The sequence below is a fragment of the Pinus tabuliformis genome, chromosome 7 (genome assembly GCF_031772625.1).
Source record: "Pinus tabuliformis cultivar Carrire ecotype Pingquan chromosome 7, CPIR1, whole genome shotgun sequence".
NCBI classification, from domain to species: Eukaryota; Viridiplantae; Streptophyta; class Pinopsida; order Pinales; family Pinaceae; genus Pinus; species Pinus tabuliformis.
In genome coordinates, this window is record NC_142293.1 from 479,258,601 (window position 1) to 479,275,864 (window position 17,264).

General features: G+C 36.2%; 2 protein-coding genes across 2 annotated transcripts; one reads left to right on the plus strand and one right to left on the minus strand.

Annotated features, from left to right (window-relative positions):
* Window positions 1-384: 384 nt before the first annotated feature.
* Window positions 385-5,884, plus strand: LOC149248070 (uncharacterized). Its single transcript, XM_089447393.1, has 10 exons — window positions 385-673; window positions 1,283-1,668; window positions 1,810-2,298; window positions 2,761-2,816; window positions 2,964-3,196; window positions 3,359-4,267; window positions 4,370-4,554; window positions 4,866-4,940; window positions 5,543-5,590; window positions 5,801-5,884. The coding sequence occupies exons 1-10, from the start codon at window positions 385-387 to the stop codon at window positions 5,882-5,884; spliced, it is 2,754 nt and encodes a 917-aa protein (XP_089303519.1).
* Window positions 5,885-7,187: 1,303 nt separating this feature from the next.
* On the minus strand, window positions 7,188-7,756 carry LOC149248071 (uncharacterized). The gene is made up of 3 exons (XM_089447400.1): window positions 7,728-7,756; window positions 7,391-7,646; window positions 7,188-7,292 (listed from the first exon to the last, which is right to left on the minus strand). The coding sequence occupies exons 1-3, from the start codon at window positions 7,754-7,756 to the stop codon at window positions 7,188-7,190; spliced, it is 390 nt and encodes a 129-aa protein (XP_089303526.1).
* Window positions 7,757-17,264: the final 9,508 nt, after the last annotated feature.

Here is a 17,264-nt window from a genome sequence, read left to right on the forward strand (position 1 = left end):
GTAGAGGGGCGCCACATAAGGTTAAACGATATAACTTATAAACATGACCAGCACCAAGATAAATTAATCCAAGAGTTATAATGTTAATGAAGTTGTAGCCACCATAATTTTTTTTTTTTTCTATATACTTTAATATGTGGGTGAGGTATGTGACAAATTGGTATCAGAGCCCAGGATGCCCATACTGTGGCCTCTGGGATGTGATTAACGTGTTAAAATTGAGAAGGTCATCATAGTATTGATATTTCTTTCTTTTCTTTGGGTAACAAAATTTTGCCGGAAACTCACAGTGTTAAATGTTTCCTGATTTTAGACTAGACCAGACCAGGCTAGACAAAGGAGAAGAAAGAGAGCATCAAAAGGTACTAAATAGTAACAGTTAGCATGCAGAGAGCTAGCAGCGCACCGCACAGGCCCGCAGCAGATCAGGGGCCTGCAACAAATCCTGGAGACAACCCAGAGTTGTGGGTGCAGCTGAGTGAGGAGACACGTAGCACGAATCTGGCCATATTAGAAACAGTTCAAGAGCTAAAAAATGAAATGGATCGGTTGCGGGAGGATAATGCACGATTGACGATGGAGCAAGAAAGGATTTTAAAAAGTTTGTTTGACAAACAGAACCCGCCACTAGCCAACCACAGTGCAGAACAACAGAGAATGACGGAGGAGCAACGTTACCAAGCAGAACCGGAAATTGCAGAAGAAGGAGAGGATCAATCTGATAATGCATCAGAACAGCAGACCTCAAAGCGTCAAAGGGTGGAATTACAGGGAGAATTCCGCAAAATTAAACCCCCACACTACGATGGGGAACAAGAGGAAGCGGCTGAAGCATGGCTAATTAATATGAATAAATATTTCCAGCTATATGAGTATGACCATAACTTGAAGGCACGATTGGCTATTTTTCAGTTGCAGGGGAAAGCAACACTATGGTGGGAGGAAGTTAAAATCGTTAAAGGGGTAAGCGAACGAACCATAACGTGGGAAAAATTCCAGAAATATTTTAAAGAGAGATACTTGACCGAACGCTTTTATGATGAAAAGGCAAAGGAATTCCACGATCTGCGATTGGGATAGCAGACTATGGATGAGTTTATCAATCGTTTCACATCCTTGCTCCGTTATGTACCCTACCTTAAAGAAGAAAAAGCCAAGGTGCAAAGGTTTGTTAGCAGTTTACCCATGTATATGAGAGAAAGGATTGAATTTGACAATCCTAGAACCATGGATGAAGCTATTCGCAAGGCCAGAATCTGCTATCAGTAGAGAAAACAGAAAGGGGACAGTTCCAACAGAAAATGGAGTGAGAAAAAGAATAGTAAAGTTGCTGGAAACAGTAGAGGAGGCCGGGGCGGTGGAGTTAAAGGAAGCAGTAAAGGGAAAAACAGTAGAGCAGCACCGAGAGGTTCATTCAGGCCCAAGAACATCAGTGAAACCAGAATGGGCGAACAATCCGCCAAGTTGGACAGCGAGGGAATAACCAGACCCCCAGTGCAGTGCTGGGGTTGTGGCGGACCGCACTACGTCAAGAACTGTCCGCAACGGAAGGGAACTGATCAGATATCCCAGATTCATGAGGCATCAACCGTTGGCGACGTGGGACGAAGTGTGCCAAGGATTAATGCAGCCTTGGATGATCGCCAGGCAGAATACCAGCCCACCATGGTAGAATTTGAAGGTAAAATTTTAGACTTTTCTATCACTGTTCTAATTGATCCAAGAGCTACTTTAAGTTATATTAGTCCAAAGATAGTTGAACAGTGTAAATTACAACCTGAAAAATTCAGGAACCCTTGGCTGGTACAGCTAGCTACAGGGGCTAAAAGACGAGTAATAGCGAAAATAAAAAACTGCCCTATAATAATAGCAGGACAGCCAGTGGTAGCAGATCTGAACATGCTTCCACTTGGATCCTATGACGTCCTAATCGGGATGGATTGGCTAGAAAAGCATTGGGCTTTAGTGAACTACAAAACGAAGATCATTCGATACAAGGATGATTCTGGAATGGAACAGGAAATGCAGGGAATTAAACGACCAGTGCAGGTCCGGCCAATCACTGCATCCCAGCTAGCGAAATGCATCCGGAAAAGATGCCAGGTGTATGCCATTCAGGTGGGTTATGCAGAAACCAAGGATAAAATGACCACGCTGGACCACCTTCTGGTAATAAAAGAATTCGCGGATGTCTTTCCGGAGGAAATCCCTGGATTACCTCCAAAAAGGGATATTGACTTCACCATTGAGTTAATACCAGGAGCTGCCCCAGTTTCGCGAACACCTTATAGAATGAGTGTACCTGAGTTGACTGAGTTGAAAATGCAATTACAAGAGTTGCTGGATAAAAATTATATCCGTCCCAGTGTATCTCCATGGGGAGCTCCGGTGCTATTCGTCAGGAAGAAAGACGGAACCCTTCGAATGTGTATCGATTACCGACAGCTGAACAAGCTCACAATTAAAAATAAATACCCCTTACCTCGGATCGATGAGATTTTTGATCAAGTCAAGGGGGCGACAGTGTTTTCTAAAATTGATCTGCGATCTGGTTACCATCAAATCAGAATTAAAGAAGAGGATATTGCTAAAACAGCCTTCAGAACCCGGTATGGACACTACGAGTTTGTAGTGCTACCTTTCGGATTGACTAATGCACCCGCCACTTTCATGTGCTTAATGAACAGCGTGTTCCATCAATTTTTAGACAAATTTGTACTAATATTCATTGATGATATTCTGATTTATTCTCGTTCCAAGGAGGAGCACGAGGAACACCTCCGGTTGGTGCTACAAACTCTTCGAGAGCATCAGTTGTATGCTAAACTCAGCAAATGTGATTTCTATAAAGAGGAGATTCAGTATTTAGGCCATGTGATCACAAAGGAAGGGATTGCAGTGGATCCTGAGAAAATAAAAACCATAATGGATTGGCCCGTGCCTAAAGATGTGGCGGATATCAGGTCTTTCATGGGATTGGCTGGGTATTATAGAAGATTTGTGGAAGGCTTTTCAAGGGTGGCATATCCTATCACGTCTTTGCAAAAGAAAGGGAGGACATTCAAATGGAATTCGGAATGTCAACAAAGTTTTGAACGACTTAAGCATTTGCTCACTTCTACTCCCGTCTTAAGTATAGCTGATCCTGATAAGGATTATGTGGTATGTACCGATGCTAGTCGAGAAGGCGTCGGAGGTGTGTTAATGCAAGAAGGGAAAGTGATCGCCTATGAGTCGAGAAAGTTGAAGGAACATGAGCAGAAGTATTATGCCTACGACTTGGAGTTGGCAGCCATCATACATGCACTTAAAATGTGGCGGCACTATCTTCTGGGAAGGAAATTTCTGTTGTTAACAGACCATCACAGCTTGACAAACTACTTTAGTCAGCCCACCCTGAATGCAAGGCAAGCCCGTTGGGTAGATTTCTTAAGTGGATTCGATTTCGACATTAAACATCTGAAAGGAAAGGAAAACCGCGTAGCAGACGCCCTGAGTCGAAAGGTACAATGTTTATATGAAGTTACGCTCAGTAAATGGGAAAATTCCTTGCAGGAAATGATAAAAATAGCAGCAAACCAAGATGTCGAATATCAGCAAATGCCACTTTCCAGCAAGGAAAGTCAGCTGGAGTATAAAGTAAGCGGGGATGGAATGCTGCTTTATAAAAAAAGATTGTTTGTACCAAATGACAATAGCCTTAAAAATCTAATTTTGAATGAATTTCATACCAGTCACTACGCAGGTCATCCCGGATACCAGAAAATGCTTACTGCACTTCGAAAGGAATACTACTGGCCGGGAATGAAAAAGCATGTGGCTGAATATTTAGCGCAATGTTTGGAGTGTCAGCAGATCAAGGCAGAGCACCAGCATCCGGCTGGGTTATTGCAACCCCTGCCAATTCCAGAATGGAAATGGGAAATTATATTTATGGATTTCATAACTGGGCTGCCTAGAACAAAGAGGAACAATGATTCTATTATGGTGGTAGTGGATAAGTTGAGTAAAGCAGCACACTTTATACCAGTGCAATCTACCTACAGGGCAGTGCAGATTGCACACATTTTTATGCAGAACGTGTTCAAATTACATGGGCTTCCAAAGACTATAATATCAGACCGGGATGTAAAGTTTACATCTGCCTTTTGGAAAGCGCTATTTGCAGAACTGGGTACACAGCTGAATTTTAGTACGGCTTACCATCCCCAGACTGATGGACAGACGGAGCGAGTAAATCAAATGGTGGAGGACATGTTGAGAGCATGTGTAATGCAAAAACCGACACAGTGGGAAGACTATTTACACTTGGTGGAATTCGCTTACAACAATGGATATCACACATCAATCCAAATGTCTCCATTTGAAGTCTTGTACGGACGAAAATGTCGGACGCCCTCAAATTGGAGTGGCCCGGAGGACAAATTAAGGTTGGGACCAGAAATGCTCAAGGAGATGGAGGACATGGTCAAAAAGGTGCGAGCTAACCTGAAGGCCGCTCAAGATCGGCAAAAGAATTTTGCGGATCGGAAAAGAAGGTTCAAGGAGTATCAGGTTGGCGACCACGTTTACATAAGAATACAAGCCAGGAAAAGTACCCTGCAGTGGAGCAGTTGCGCTAAACTTGCGCCTCGTTATTTTGGACCTTTTCAGGTCTTGGCAAGAGTTGGGCTAGTAGCCTACCAGCTAGCTCTACCAAGCCACATCAGAATTCATAATGTCTTTCATGTATCCATGCTTAAAAAGTATATTTATGACCCTAAGCATGTGATCAAGTGGCAAGATATACGGGTAAGAGTTGCTTTCAATTGAACTAATTGGGAATGTATCTGGAGACAAATGACTGATACTGTTAATGGTTGCAGGTCGAACCGGAAGGAGATGTCCTGGTCGAGCCGCTAAGCATTCTCGACTGGAGAGAAGTACAACTGCGGAAGCGGGTTATTACCCAAATTAAAGTGCAATGGCAGCACTATGGGCCTGATGAGGCCACTTGGGAAGATGAAGAGCTTTTTAGGAAAGCTTATCCGGAGCTGTTTGGGGACACTAGACATCGGGACGATGTCCAATCTCAGGAGGGGGAGATGTGATGACCCCGGGAAAATGTAATTATTTAAATTTACTACGGTAAAAACTGAATTAGAATGACATTGAAAGACTTATTTTTCTTTTAAGAGTATTCTGTTAATTTTACATGTGCACTAAAATATTTTAAAAGAAATACTCATAAAAGTATTGGGCTCCCAAAAGGGAACTGGAAAAAGAAAGTTAGTTAGCAAAACTGGAAATAACCACCTTCCCTAACTGGAAGGGTCTCCAGGGAAAAGGGGAGGTTGGTTGACAGAACTCTGGGCTGTAGAGACAGGCAGAGAGAGCAAAAGGGAAGAAAAACCCTGAATGGACTAAGTCTGGTAAGGACCAGATAGTCGAGCACAAAGTGTTGTCTTGCTGAGGATAGTGATCCGGTAAGAAGAAGCTTGGGGGGAGACTCTGGTCCCGGAGGACAAGTCTCACGGATGGGTGGATAACAAGCTTTACACAGAGATCTGCAGGAGACTTACTAAGGAGTTACGGTACCGGCAGTGACCAGGTAAGTAACTGAACCCTAATGCATCTGTAGTTATCTGTGTAACATTTATAAAACAGAGCATTTGTAGTTATCTGTGTAACAATTATAAAACAGTGCATCTGTAGTTATCTGTGTAATATTTAAAAAGCAGTGCATCTGTAGTTATCGGTGTATTATGTATTAAGCAGAGATTCTTGGAATTAGCAAACATTAATACTGCTGCATAAATAGGCTTGCAGCGACTATGACTCAGAACCAATGAACTGGGTATCGTATGAATGGAACAGAAACCCGGCAGTAGGGATAATACCTTAACTCATAACGCATACATAAAATAGAAAAAACATGGTGGAAGACCATGCCTTGTGGGTAGTTGTCTTAAGATATAGGGGTTGTCCTTACCCAGAGAAGTTAACAACATTAGTATAGTGGAGAGGAATGATGATAAAAAACCCTTATCACGTTCCTTATAAACCTCAAATGGAACCTGCCCAGGTATTGCATAGAATGCAGAATTTAAAAGAAGACAAGAAGAAGATTAGTGAACACATAACCCCCGAACCGGGTTGAATCCGCGGTAGGTGTGGGTTCTGGAGATTACTTCGCGCCAGGCGATAGCCTGAACCTCGGTTCGCATTTTTGGAAAACAAACAAAAGCTCAAACAAAAGAATCAAAGCTTACAAGTTATCTTTAGATAAATAATTAAGAAAACTGAACAGTCAAGGACCGGTACCCAGGGGACGGACTTCTGTAACAACAGCAATTTGGTTAACAAAAGAACCCTCTTTTAAAGAAGTAGTGACACATGCAGCAAGCGTCGTAATGGGCATTTAAATAATGAACAGTGAAACATATATACATATCGAACGATTTACAGAAAATATATATATATAGTAAGCCACAGAGCATTGTCCAAACATTGTCAAATTAAGGACAAATAATAGTTCGAATTCGTGGCTAAACATTCAGAACCAAATGGTTTCTTATATACAAAGAACCCAAAATCGAATCGACCATACATCTATAGTAATAAGATGCAGGCGCGATATTCCAGGGTACCTTATAAAGACCTGCTAGAAAATGAATTCAAATATAAACAAACCCTTACCTAACGCCGTAAACAATAAGCACATTTTCAGAACAAGAACTACAAAATCTGGGTAGTGCTCGAACTTCATTATTCATGGAAAAACTTTGATAAAAATGCATGCTTGTAATTGACAGTAGAATATGAACAAGGATTTGTATTAATTAAACGGCCGCAAGTCTATGTTGGTCCAGACCAATACCAAATGAGCCGGATTCCCAACAAATGTCTTTAGAAAAGTCATGAATACAGTTCAATCGAAACAAAATAATACATAGTTGCTTCAATAAACCACAGGCGGAACTATAGCCTCATAAACTGGAGGCTTCCAACCCAAAACCGCTGGAAGCGAAGGGGTTAACCCAGTGCTCATAAAACAGATCCAAGACGTATGGGACCGGAGCATATTAAACCGTCCGTCGCCATCTGCGTCCAACCGTGAAAGAGTAAGATTGGGGGTTTCTTTTAGGCGCAGAGGATAACCCTCAGGTGACGAATGGTAGGACAGAAAAGCTTCAAACAGAAATTATTCACATGGAATATATAGAAGAGTTGAAGAGATGCACCTGGGGTAACCTCGGCGAACTAACACCTGGAGGAAGTCCACCCTGTCGTAAAACCCCGGAAGCGGACGTCTGCAACCAGCCATACAATAGAGGAAATCAATAGTTCTGACTTCTTAAAAGATAAACCAATGAAAACAACGTAACGTTAAGCCGACTGTAATACTTACCAGAAGCCAGCTCGAGGATTTATAACCCTGAAGCAGAAGCTCAGCGGTGAGGATGCATGATGACAGAGATGGCGGATATGCCTCGGCGCGGAGTTGTGGAGCAGTCTCACCTACTGTGGCGGAATGGAGCTGAGAGCTGAGGAAACGCCGAATAATGCCAGCAAAACCTCGAAGATTCAGGAAAGGCAGAAATATATAGCTAATTTCCAGAAGTGGAGACGTGGGGGTATCTCCACCCTCCGATTTTACCCAGAGCCTCCACACCGTTGATTAAGGCGGTAACACCAAAAAAACGAAAAGCGGGAAAATTTCCAACCTGGAGCCATGCCCCATTCACGTGAATAGGCCGGCGAAATTTAGTGCCATGGCCAAGTGTCCAACGTAGGTGGCGCCAACGAGTGAGAGACAGAGCTGCCTCGATACGCTCAAGTCACCGCAACAGAGTTATGCATGGTGTATTATTCATGGGTAGAGGGGCGCCACATAAGGTTAAACGATATAACTTATAAACATGACCAGCACCAAGATAAATTAATCCAAGAGTTATAATGTTAATGAAGTTGTAGCCACCATAATTTTTTTTTTTTTTCTATATACTTTAATATGTGGGTGAGGTATGTGACAGTTTTGACTACACAAGTAGTGTTTTGGTTTTGTAAAACAATATGAAAAAATATAATTGTTATTCCATTTATTTTGTAAATAAAAAATACAAGAAATTTTATAATTTTAAAAATTGTTGCATAATATGATAAATTAAATGAGTTAATAAATAGTTATAATTTTATAATTGTGTCTAGCCTTATATGGAAAAGATATTGTAATGTCCTATCTTCTCTTGTTAAACATTTTAACTAGGTCAAATTTTAAATAAAATTGAGATAAATTAGTCAATTTATCGTTCACGATTTTTTGTCTCCAAATTCTTTAATGTAACTTATTTAAAAACATAAAATTTCATCATATTTACAACAACTATCTTTCCTATAAATAAATTCAACAAAACTCAATTAAATTACCAATCCAAAGAAAAAAACGAGTCTCATTAATTGAACCTCGAGATATCCAAAGTGAAGTAGTGGGTCTAATTAAAAAAGGAAAATTTATTTATTTAACCATAAAATTAATTTTAATTATGTAATTTCTAACTATAATTAAAAAAATAAAAATGGAAAAATAACTTCCCTATTTGGATTTGTATTTATGTCTTTTTTTAATAAGACTCTTATGTTTAAGAAATGTGATTTATGATATGCAAAATTCATTGTGGATCTAAAATTTTTTTTACGAAGACTACTTTTTTAATAAGGATTTTACGTCTGGCCTAAAAAAACATAAGAATTTGGAAATGTAAGAGTTATTTGTATCTGTTTTTTTTATATTTTTTTGTGTTTGTTTGTTTTGTTTTGCTTGGTTTTTTTTTAATTATTATATTTTAAAGTTATTGAAAATGATTATGAACCAAAAAAAATAACAAGTTTATAATAATATATTGATACATTAATATCATTTTTGTGTTAGATAGTAATGTGAATATTTTTTTTAAGAAATATGTAAATTTATTTGTAATGCAGGATTTGGTTTCAATCCAATATGTTTTATGAAATTAAAATCCTAATAAAAGTTTAATTAAATTATTATTATTATTATTATTATTTTTTAAATTAAATTTTATTTAAATTTATAAATATTTAAAATAATTTGATTAAAATTAATAAGATAATTAATAAATTTATGTAACATTATATAGTGAAAAGAGATGATAAATAAAATTCAGAATAATGATGAACATATATTACAAAATTAATTTTAGGGATATTTTATTTTTTTATTTTATTTATTTATTTTATTTATTTTTATTTTTATTTTTATTTTATTTATTTTATTTATTTTTATTTTTATTTTTATTTTTATTTTTTATTTTTATTTTTATTTTATTTTTATTTTTTATTTTTATTTTTTATTTTTATTTTATTTTACTTTATTTTATTTTATTTTATTTTATTTTTTATTTTTATTTTATTTTTATTTTTTTTTTTTTTTTTTTTTTTTATTTTTTTTTTTTCTGAAGTGAATTTATTTTTTTCTAACTTTTTCTATTGTTCAAATTTATGTGTAATATGGGATTTACTTGTAATCAAATTTAAATTTCAAATTTTATTTTTATAAAATTTAAATTTCATGAAATTAAAGTAACAATAGGATAAACATTAATAAAATAATAAATAAATTTATATAAATAAATATTTTCATTTTAAAAATAGAATTGGTCTAGATTCATCTCAACTTTAGATCTACCAAAAATCAAGCTATGCAAACCTAGCTTAGAGTGCACCTAAATCCATGTTAACTCTAGATCTATAAAAAACTAAGGTGTGCAAACCTAACTTAAAGTCAAAAAATATTTGATCCCTCTGCACACTTGATCAACCAAAAATTAAAATCAATATTTATTTAAATTTGAATGATTACTAATTAAATATTTTAAATATACAAAATGTTACAAACATTTAAAATATTTATTTAATATATATTATAATATAAAATATTTTCTACACAATCTTAAAATACACTAATAAAATGTCAACATCTTTTCTTATTTTTAAAATTTTTACTTAGTATAAAATATAAGATTTTTTTTATTCAAATAATTAAATTAAAAATGTGTAGAAAATTATTATTATAATTTTAAAAAATATTATTTTGTAATAATTTTTTATAGTTATATTGATAAGTATGTTAGTGTAATATTATTTTCTACACTGATATGATATAATTTTAAGTAAGATTGTAATTTTTTTGTTTAAATTATTTTTTTTGAATGTATAAATAGATTCAACACTCTCAAAAACTCGCGGTCATATGAATTGTATAGATTAAACAACTTAAACTCAAGTTTTAAAAATTCTTGTGGAATTTTGGTTAAAATTAACTAGAAACAAGGTCGTGAAGAAAGCTATTTTGTCTATTAGTTAGACTACACATTTTAGAATAGTCATTCCATAACATTAATTTAATGACATTTAATTATTAGATAAATGGTAGCGATTTAACTTGATACAATATGTCAAAATATTCATAGTAATATTCACAAATCAAAGGATAATATTTATCTACAAGTTAGGTATGTTTTTTTAATTAATTTATCTCAAATTAATTAATGTACGAAAATGTCATATCAACACATGTCATATTGGCATGTGGTATTGATAAACCAGAGTCTTGGCCCATAATATCATAATAAATGCTATTTACAAGCTAAAAATTTCCATAATAAAATAAAAATAAATCTTCATAATTAAAAATATGATACCATGCTTTTTAAATATAGATAGGTAAAACTTATATATTAATTTTTAATTGTTAACTTTATTTTAACTTATGACTTTTCTACTAGTCAATATGGTCAATATTTAATGTATTAGGCCCTACGTGTTTTAATGTTTATCTGAATGACATCTATTAACACATAATATTGACTTGACAGCTCATCAGATTCCATCTCTGCTTATAAGTGTTTAGGAACCACTTAATTTTGTATAAACATACAACTGTTAGTTGCAAAGAGCTTAGCATTTATGGGCGTAATCAAGTTGAATGTGTTTCACGTTGAATATTATTGAGCGGTGTTAAAAGTTTCAGTATCGATGAATCTTTTGGATCTTGTCAGAAAACTTTACCTGTCCTCACAATATCGTATGCATTTAACCGGACGCGACCGGACGTTAGCGTATGACCGGATCTACAACGTTTGTTTTTAGCGTTAGCCATGAAAGCGTGGTGGGGATCGAGTAGAGTATAACAGCTGCTACCCACTCAACCCTGTACAAAGCGGTTAAGTAATATCGAGTAGTGTTAAAAGTTCAGTGTCAATAAGTCTTTTAGATCTTGTCTTTAAACCTTACCTGTCCTCACTCTGTGGTATGCATTAAACCTTACCTTATCTACGACGTTTGTTTTTAGCGTTAGCCATGAAAGCGTCGTGTTAGATCCATGGGGATTGACGTATAACAGTTGCTAAACCCGGAAGGGTTGCAGCTGCGAGGCACTCACGCCTGAACCCTTTATACCGCATTTAGGGTTGACGGTACAATGGTACCATTAATTGTAAGGTAATCGGTCATACAAATGGTCACGGCTGTTTCTGACAGTAGGCTTTAAAAGCTACACCATCATCAAGATGCCTTTCCTTCAATCGCTCATTGTACCCTAGAAATCCTAATAAGCTCCTGCGCTCAGTTGCTCGGGTCGCTATCTTGGTGTTCGAGATCTATCTTTATGTGCGCAGGGACGAGTATGTCTTCTGTGGGTATTTTGTAACAGCTAGTGGTATCTTTATGTTTGCAGGCCAATAATATGCATTTTGTTAGTGCGGTATACTTATGTGTGTTGGCCAATAATGTGCATTATGTAAGTATTTTGTAGTCATCATGAATACTATGTGCGATTTAGAAATATCATTTTCTACATAAATTATGTGTTTTATTTCTAATTTGTTATATAAATTATATATAAATACTAAACTACTAAAACGTAAAATAATATTTTATTCATGAAAATTTATTTCAAAGTCTCATAAAAGAAGCAAGTATCAGTGAATGATGCATTTATATGAGTTAAGATGTTTAAAATTTTTTTTTTTTATCTTTTTCTTTTTAAATTTACTCACACTAACTAAACTATGAGATCACAATTATTAAAAGGAACAAGATCCTTATTGTAATAAAATGTATTAGCCTTATAATATGTTTTTTTTTTCACTAAAAAGGGTTTTAACCACCTTAATCTCTCTTGAGAAATAAATCTTTGCATCTATTTAGTTTACTCTATCCCCCAAGAAAGGAGTGGATTCTCTCACAAGCATGTTGGGTTTTGTTGTTGCTGTGACAAACAACCTCTAAAATTTTGCATACACTTGGATTTTGGAGCCTAGATAGATCTTTTGATCGGTCATTCCATAGTCACTTCTTGGTCTGCTAATGATTTTGAGCTCCCTTCTTGGATAGGAAGTGTCAAAGTCACTTGGTGACACATGCCCAATCCGTAACAAGTGCATGGGTGCATTCTTTTACGCAAACTTGAACAAGTGTAGCACAGTTCAACAAGGTTGTGCCTTTGCGATGTCCAATCCATGTCGACAATTAGTGCACACTAACAATGACAGTTTCTCACATTCTAACTGTGTTTGTACTTCCATTTAGGTGAGTTTTGCAAATTGTCGCTTTCGCACACCTTTGTTTTCGTGACTGTCATTTTCATGTTTTAGATTTTCACTTTCACCTGATTTCACTTTAATTAGTGTTGTTTTCATGTTGTCTTTGCTTTGAAATTTGTTACTTTCACTATCGTTTGCAAATTGCAATATTTGTTCGCACTTTAGCAATTGTCGTCTCTTCGCATGTTAAGTGTCGCACAATGTACATAAGTTTGTTTTGGTGGTTTCAAGAGGTTATCTTTGTGCAAATGAATTGATTTTACCATGAAGACATTTCTCACAAACATTTCCAAAGTTTTAAGCACTGTCGCACAAGTCGTCACGGTCGTCGCAAAGTGTACCTTTAGTGTCACACTTTTCGTAAAGTCATTGCAAAGTTTTCGCATTGAGGGAAATATGTTGTTAATGTGTTCCGGATGATCTATGTTGTTGTTTCGTAAAAGTGTTTCAAGTGTGGGATCATAATCAAGTCATATCATTATTCACATCCGTCTCTTCGGTTGCACACTTAGTCAATTTTTGGAAACTCTGAGCCACCTAGCCTCACCCAGCCTTCCTCAACTACACACTACGCAGTTCTAACCCTCAAGCTACATCCTCATCCCTTGACATTACACAATGTGCAGTTCCTACTTCCAAGATTGTGCACTGCGTAGTTCTAGTGCTCAAGCCCGACCTTTGCCTCCCAAAATTGTGTAATCCAGCCTGGCCCCAGCCGTGCATTGCACAATCTCTGAGCTCAAGAGCAAACCTTGAGATCTTGAACTACGCAATCACCAAGCTTAATTTGCATGTTAGAACTGCGCAATTGGCTAAAAAAATGCAAAATCCCTTCGACTTGGCTCACTCACTCCCAAAATTACACAATTTCTCTCTCCTTCCCAGTCAATATAGCGCATTGTGCAGTCTCAAGGCTCAAGCCTCAAACTTGAGCTCTTCAAAACGAAATTGCATAATCACTTGGGTTCCTCTGTCCTCCAGAATTATGCAATAGGCTAATCATGTGCCCATCCCCTCTGCCTGCCACATTGAGCTCCTAGATTGCGCAATTTTCTTCCTCAGTCCAACCTGAACTACGCATTATGCAGTCTCAATGCTCAAGATTCACCCCTAACTGCCCGAGCTGATCAATTGCACAATTACTGATCCTGTTTCCCATCCTGTCACCTGGTTCCAACTCAGTTACTGGATCAATATGCACCATCTTAGACTAGGGGTTTATAGGACTGATGTCATATTGTCATGAGTGGATTGCAAATGCGGGTACTCTATCATGCTATGGCAAGATGATGAAGAAGGAGATGGAGAAGGAGGACATGTTAGAAGATATATATGGAGCTGAAAAGATAAGATGATCATCAAGAAAGAAGACAAAGGAACACTAGACTATAACAAAAGATGAATATTAAGATCACATGGAAGACTCTTCATCTTCAAGTCATAAGGAATACGAAGAAGAAGAACATGTACCATATTTTCAAGAAGACACAAAGAAAGAAGCAACAAAAAGGACAACTTGGAACTGTCACATCATCATGCAATCCATGTCATTAGTGTCATGTCATGTCACAAGTCATCATATGTCACATCATTATTGTGGAATATGTAATTACCTATTAAAAATGTATCGTAAAGTGGAATTCCAAAAGACACATTTAGAATATGAAGAGTCATGTAAAGTTGAAAAGTTGTAGGAGGTCAAATAGTCATGAGGGTAGTCAAAGAGTCACAAGGAAGGTGAAACAACATCTCTTGGTTATATATACACCCTCATTGTATGAGCAAAGAACACTTCACCTTGGCTCCTCCCGCAAGGCATTAGAGAGATAAGCTAGTTATTTTGAGGAGCAAGGAGTGGCTCTAGTCCTCCACTATTGTAGCTAGTAATGTTCATTGCATACATGTGTCTTGGAACTTTTACTTAATAATAGAAGCCTCATATTTATGGTTGGAAATTACTAGGGGGAGGGGTGAAACAGTAATTTAAAATCTTTACTTTTGATCAACTTAATTTTGTTCTTATCCAGCTAATGGTTTCTGCATGTGCTCTATTATTATTGAATCCTTTTGCAGGTGTCAGAGAGATAAATTTGCATATTTATTTATCAAGAATTCAAGAACATTCATACATTATTCAAGAACCAACACATGAAGACACCACATATAAGTCGAAACCATAAAGGGAAAAAACCGTGAATTTTAGGCTGAAAGTGATGTGAAGGAAAGATACTACTCCTTATTACATCACATTTTTATAGGCTCCAACCTACAAGAGGTTCCTACCTCAGAGGAAGCTCCTACTCCCACAATTTTTTTGCAGGCTATAACCCACTGGAGGCTCCTACCTCAATAGGCTACAACATGTTCTTTATCATGCTACAACATAGAAAGCGACAAAAATCTTTCAATCACAACATCAAGTCACAAATTTTGGTTACCTTATATACAATTATGTTGTCAAGTCTATTGTTGCATTGCCTCTCTCCTTTACAACTTTGTGCCTCTTCCGCTGCTACTCATCAATATTCTTATGCAGACTTACTCACATCAAAAAAATTCCAATTCCGTTCCACATTGTATATTTTATAAGCAAGTCATATTGGCTATTTGTATTCTTTACAGGGATATGAATTGAAGCATTGCCTCTTGGACTTCCGGAAACTGCTCATAAGTTTGTCTCTTCATTTTCAATTCTGAAAGGAAATTTGTAACATAAAATGGGGTTGAAATAAAATAGCTCAATCAGTAATGATTACAAAGAGACAAATCAGAATTGTATTATCTACATATTCCTGCACAATGAAAGCATATATTTTTCATCTTTTGTCTCAATATTTTATGTTCCACTTTAACAATTTTCAACCTTCACATTTAATTTTCAGCGTTTTCACTTCACATATCTTTCATCTTTTTCAATCACATTAACAACATTCATCGACATTAATCAATCAACTCATTTTCCTATGCTGCTCCTTTGATCCTTCCTCCTGCTACTACATACCTTGCTTCTGCCGGTCTTTTTCCATCAATGACAATAATGCCATCAATCTCCCCCTTTCCCGTTGATGGCAACAAAATGATCCTCTCTATGCACATGTAACCTCTTCTTACCTCCCCCTTTGACATCAATAGCAAGGGGTTTACAACATGAAATGACAAGGAAATATTCAGTCACCATCTTGTAATGCCTCATGACAATGATCAACATCATATTAGACACCATTACTTTGTACACATTTGACAATAAGAGTAAATACATCCAAGGCACTAATGCATGAACTTTACCTCACCAAATTTTTTCTAGTTTGCAATTAACATTAACTTCCAAAACTCAAGCACCACCCTGTAACCATTCATAGAACTTTTTTGTTGTTGACCTCATCTTGTAGGAACAATAAATGTATATAAAAAATGTATGAATCTCATTGTTCTTCAACCTTCTCAAATATTTAAATGCAATAGCTTGGGCTTAGGCTTCATTAAAGCCTTGTTGTGTGCTCTGTATTGCTGGTTCGGTGTGTGCATTAAAGATGGAACAAAAGTCTCATAGCTCTCCAAATTGTATTAAATAAATAACTTCATGCATGGTTTATACTATTAATTCAACCGTAATCCATCTTATAATAACATTTCTTCAAAGGCGATTAACCAAGTTCTTGATTTTTGATAAACAATGTGCCGCCCAAGATACCAATTTCATGACTTAAACGCTGCATGTTAGGGGAAAAATAAAAACCCTAATTTATAAAGGATTTTATCAAGTGTTATTTTTCTATAATGTGCCAATGCAAATTCCTCCTTTATATGTCCACTATCATGTGCCAACACTCATAGTTCAAACGCTCAATTCCATTAGCACACATAATACTTTACAAATTCAACAACGTCAAAAAAACATTAATTTCTTTCAATTGAAGATGAATGAGGCCACAATCTAAAAAGTTCTAAAATATTGAAGCTTCGGAGTGGTATTTACATATATATAAAAAAATTGATCCGGCAGGTCAGGCCATTAACAAGCCACTGATTCATTTCATTGAAAGCATGTATACCATGCCGTTGATTAAAAATAAGCATAATTTTTTTTTTGTCATTGCAATCTCTCTGATCTTGGTGACTATACAAAGTGTAGATTGAAGCTATTGAATCCTGTTCATAATGATCCAGCGAAAAAAAATTTTGAGAGTGGGAGTTGGATTCAATAGATACTTAAATAAAGCGTAGCTCAAGGTTTCAATGAATGAGAGGATCATGTAATTTCCACAATAATTCAGTTTAGGGCATAAAACCCTAAATTCTGCCCCTAAGACTTGTATATCAATTTAACATTGTTTAAGGTCCTTTAAAACACTGATATTGATAGATGTGAGAACTGTCTCATTAAGGTGAATGCAATCATAAACAAGAGAATTACCATTGCAAATCAGGGGAACACGGCCAAATAATGGAGAACACACATGATTGAAAAATGCAACATACATGATTGCAAATAATGGGGAACACAACCAAATATATGTACAAGAATGCAGAACGCTGAAGCACAATAATTGAGGAGGCTGTTCCAATAAGAGAGATAAAAGAGGCCAACGATATACGAAAGGAGCTCCAAAAATGTGTAGCATTGTTCAACATTCCTATTTTAACACTGCCACATATAAA

Excerpts from the sequence above, each read along its gene's own strand:
- LOC149248071 (XM_089447400.1), bottom strand. The coding sequence starts at position 7,756 with ATGGCACTAAATTTCGCCGGCCTATTCAC. Across the intron at positions 7,647-7,727 it reads AATTTCGCCGGCCTATTCAC|GCTCTGGGTAAAATCGGAGG; the intron begins GTGAATGGGGCA and ends AACGGTGTGGAG. Across the intron at positions 7,293-7,390 it reads AATCCTCGAGCTGGCTTCTG|ACGTCCGCTTCCGGGGTTTT; the intron begins GTAAGTATTACA and ends GGCTGGTTGCAG.
- LOC149248070 (XM_089447393.1), top strand. The coding sequence starts at position 385 with ATGCAGAGAGCTAGCAGCGCACCGCACAGGCCCGCAGCAGATCAGGGG. Across the intron at positions 674-1,282 it reads GAGAATGACGGAGGAGCAAC|GGGACAGTTCCAACAGAAAA; the intron begins GTTACCAAGCAG and ends GAAAACAGAAAG. Across the intron at positions 5,591-5,800 it reads ACGGTACCGGCAGTGACCAG|GCTTGCAGCGACTATGACTC; the intron begins GTAAGTAACTGA and ends CTGCATAAATAG.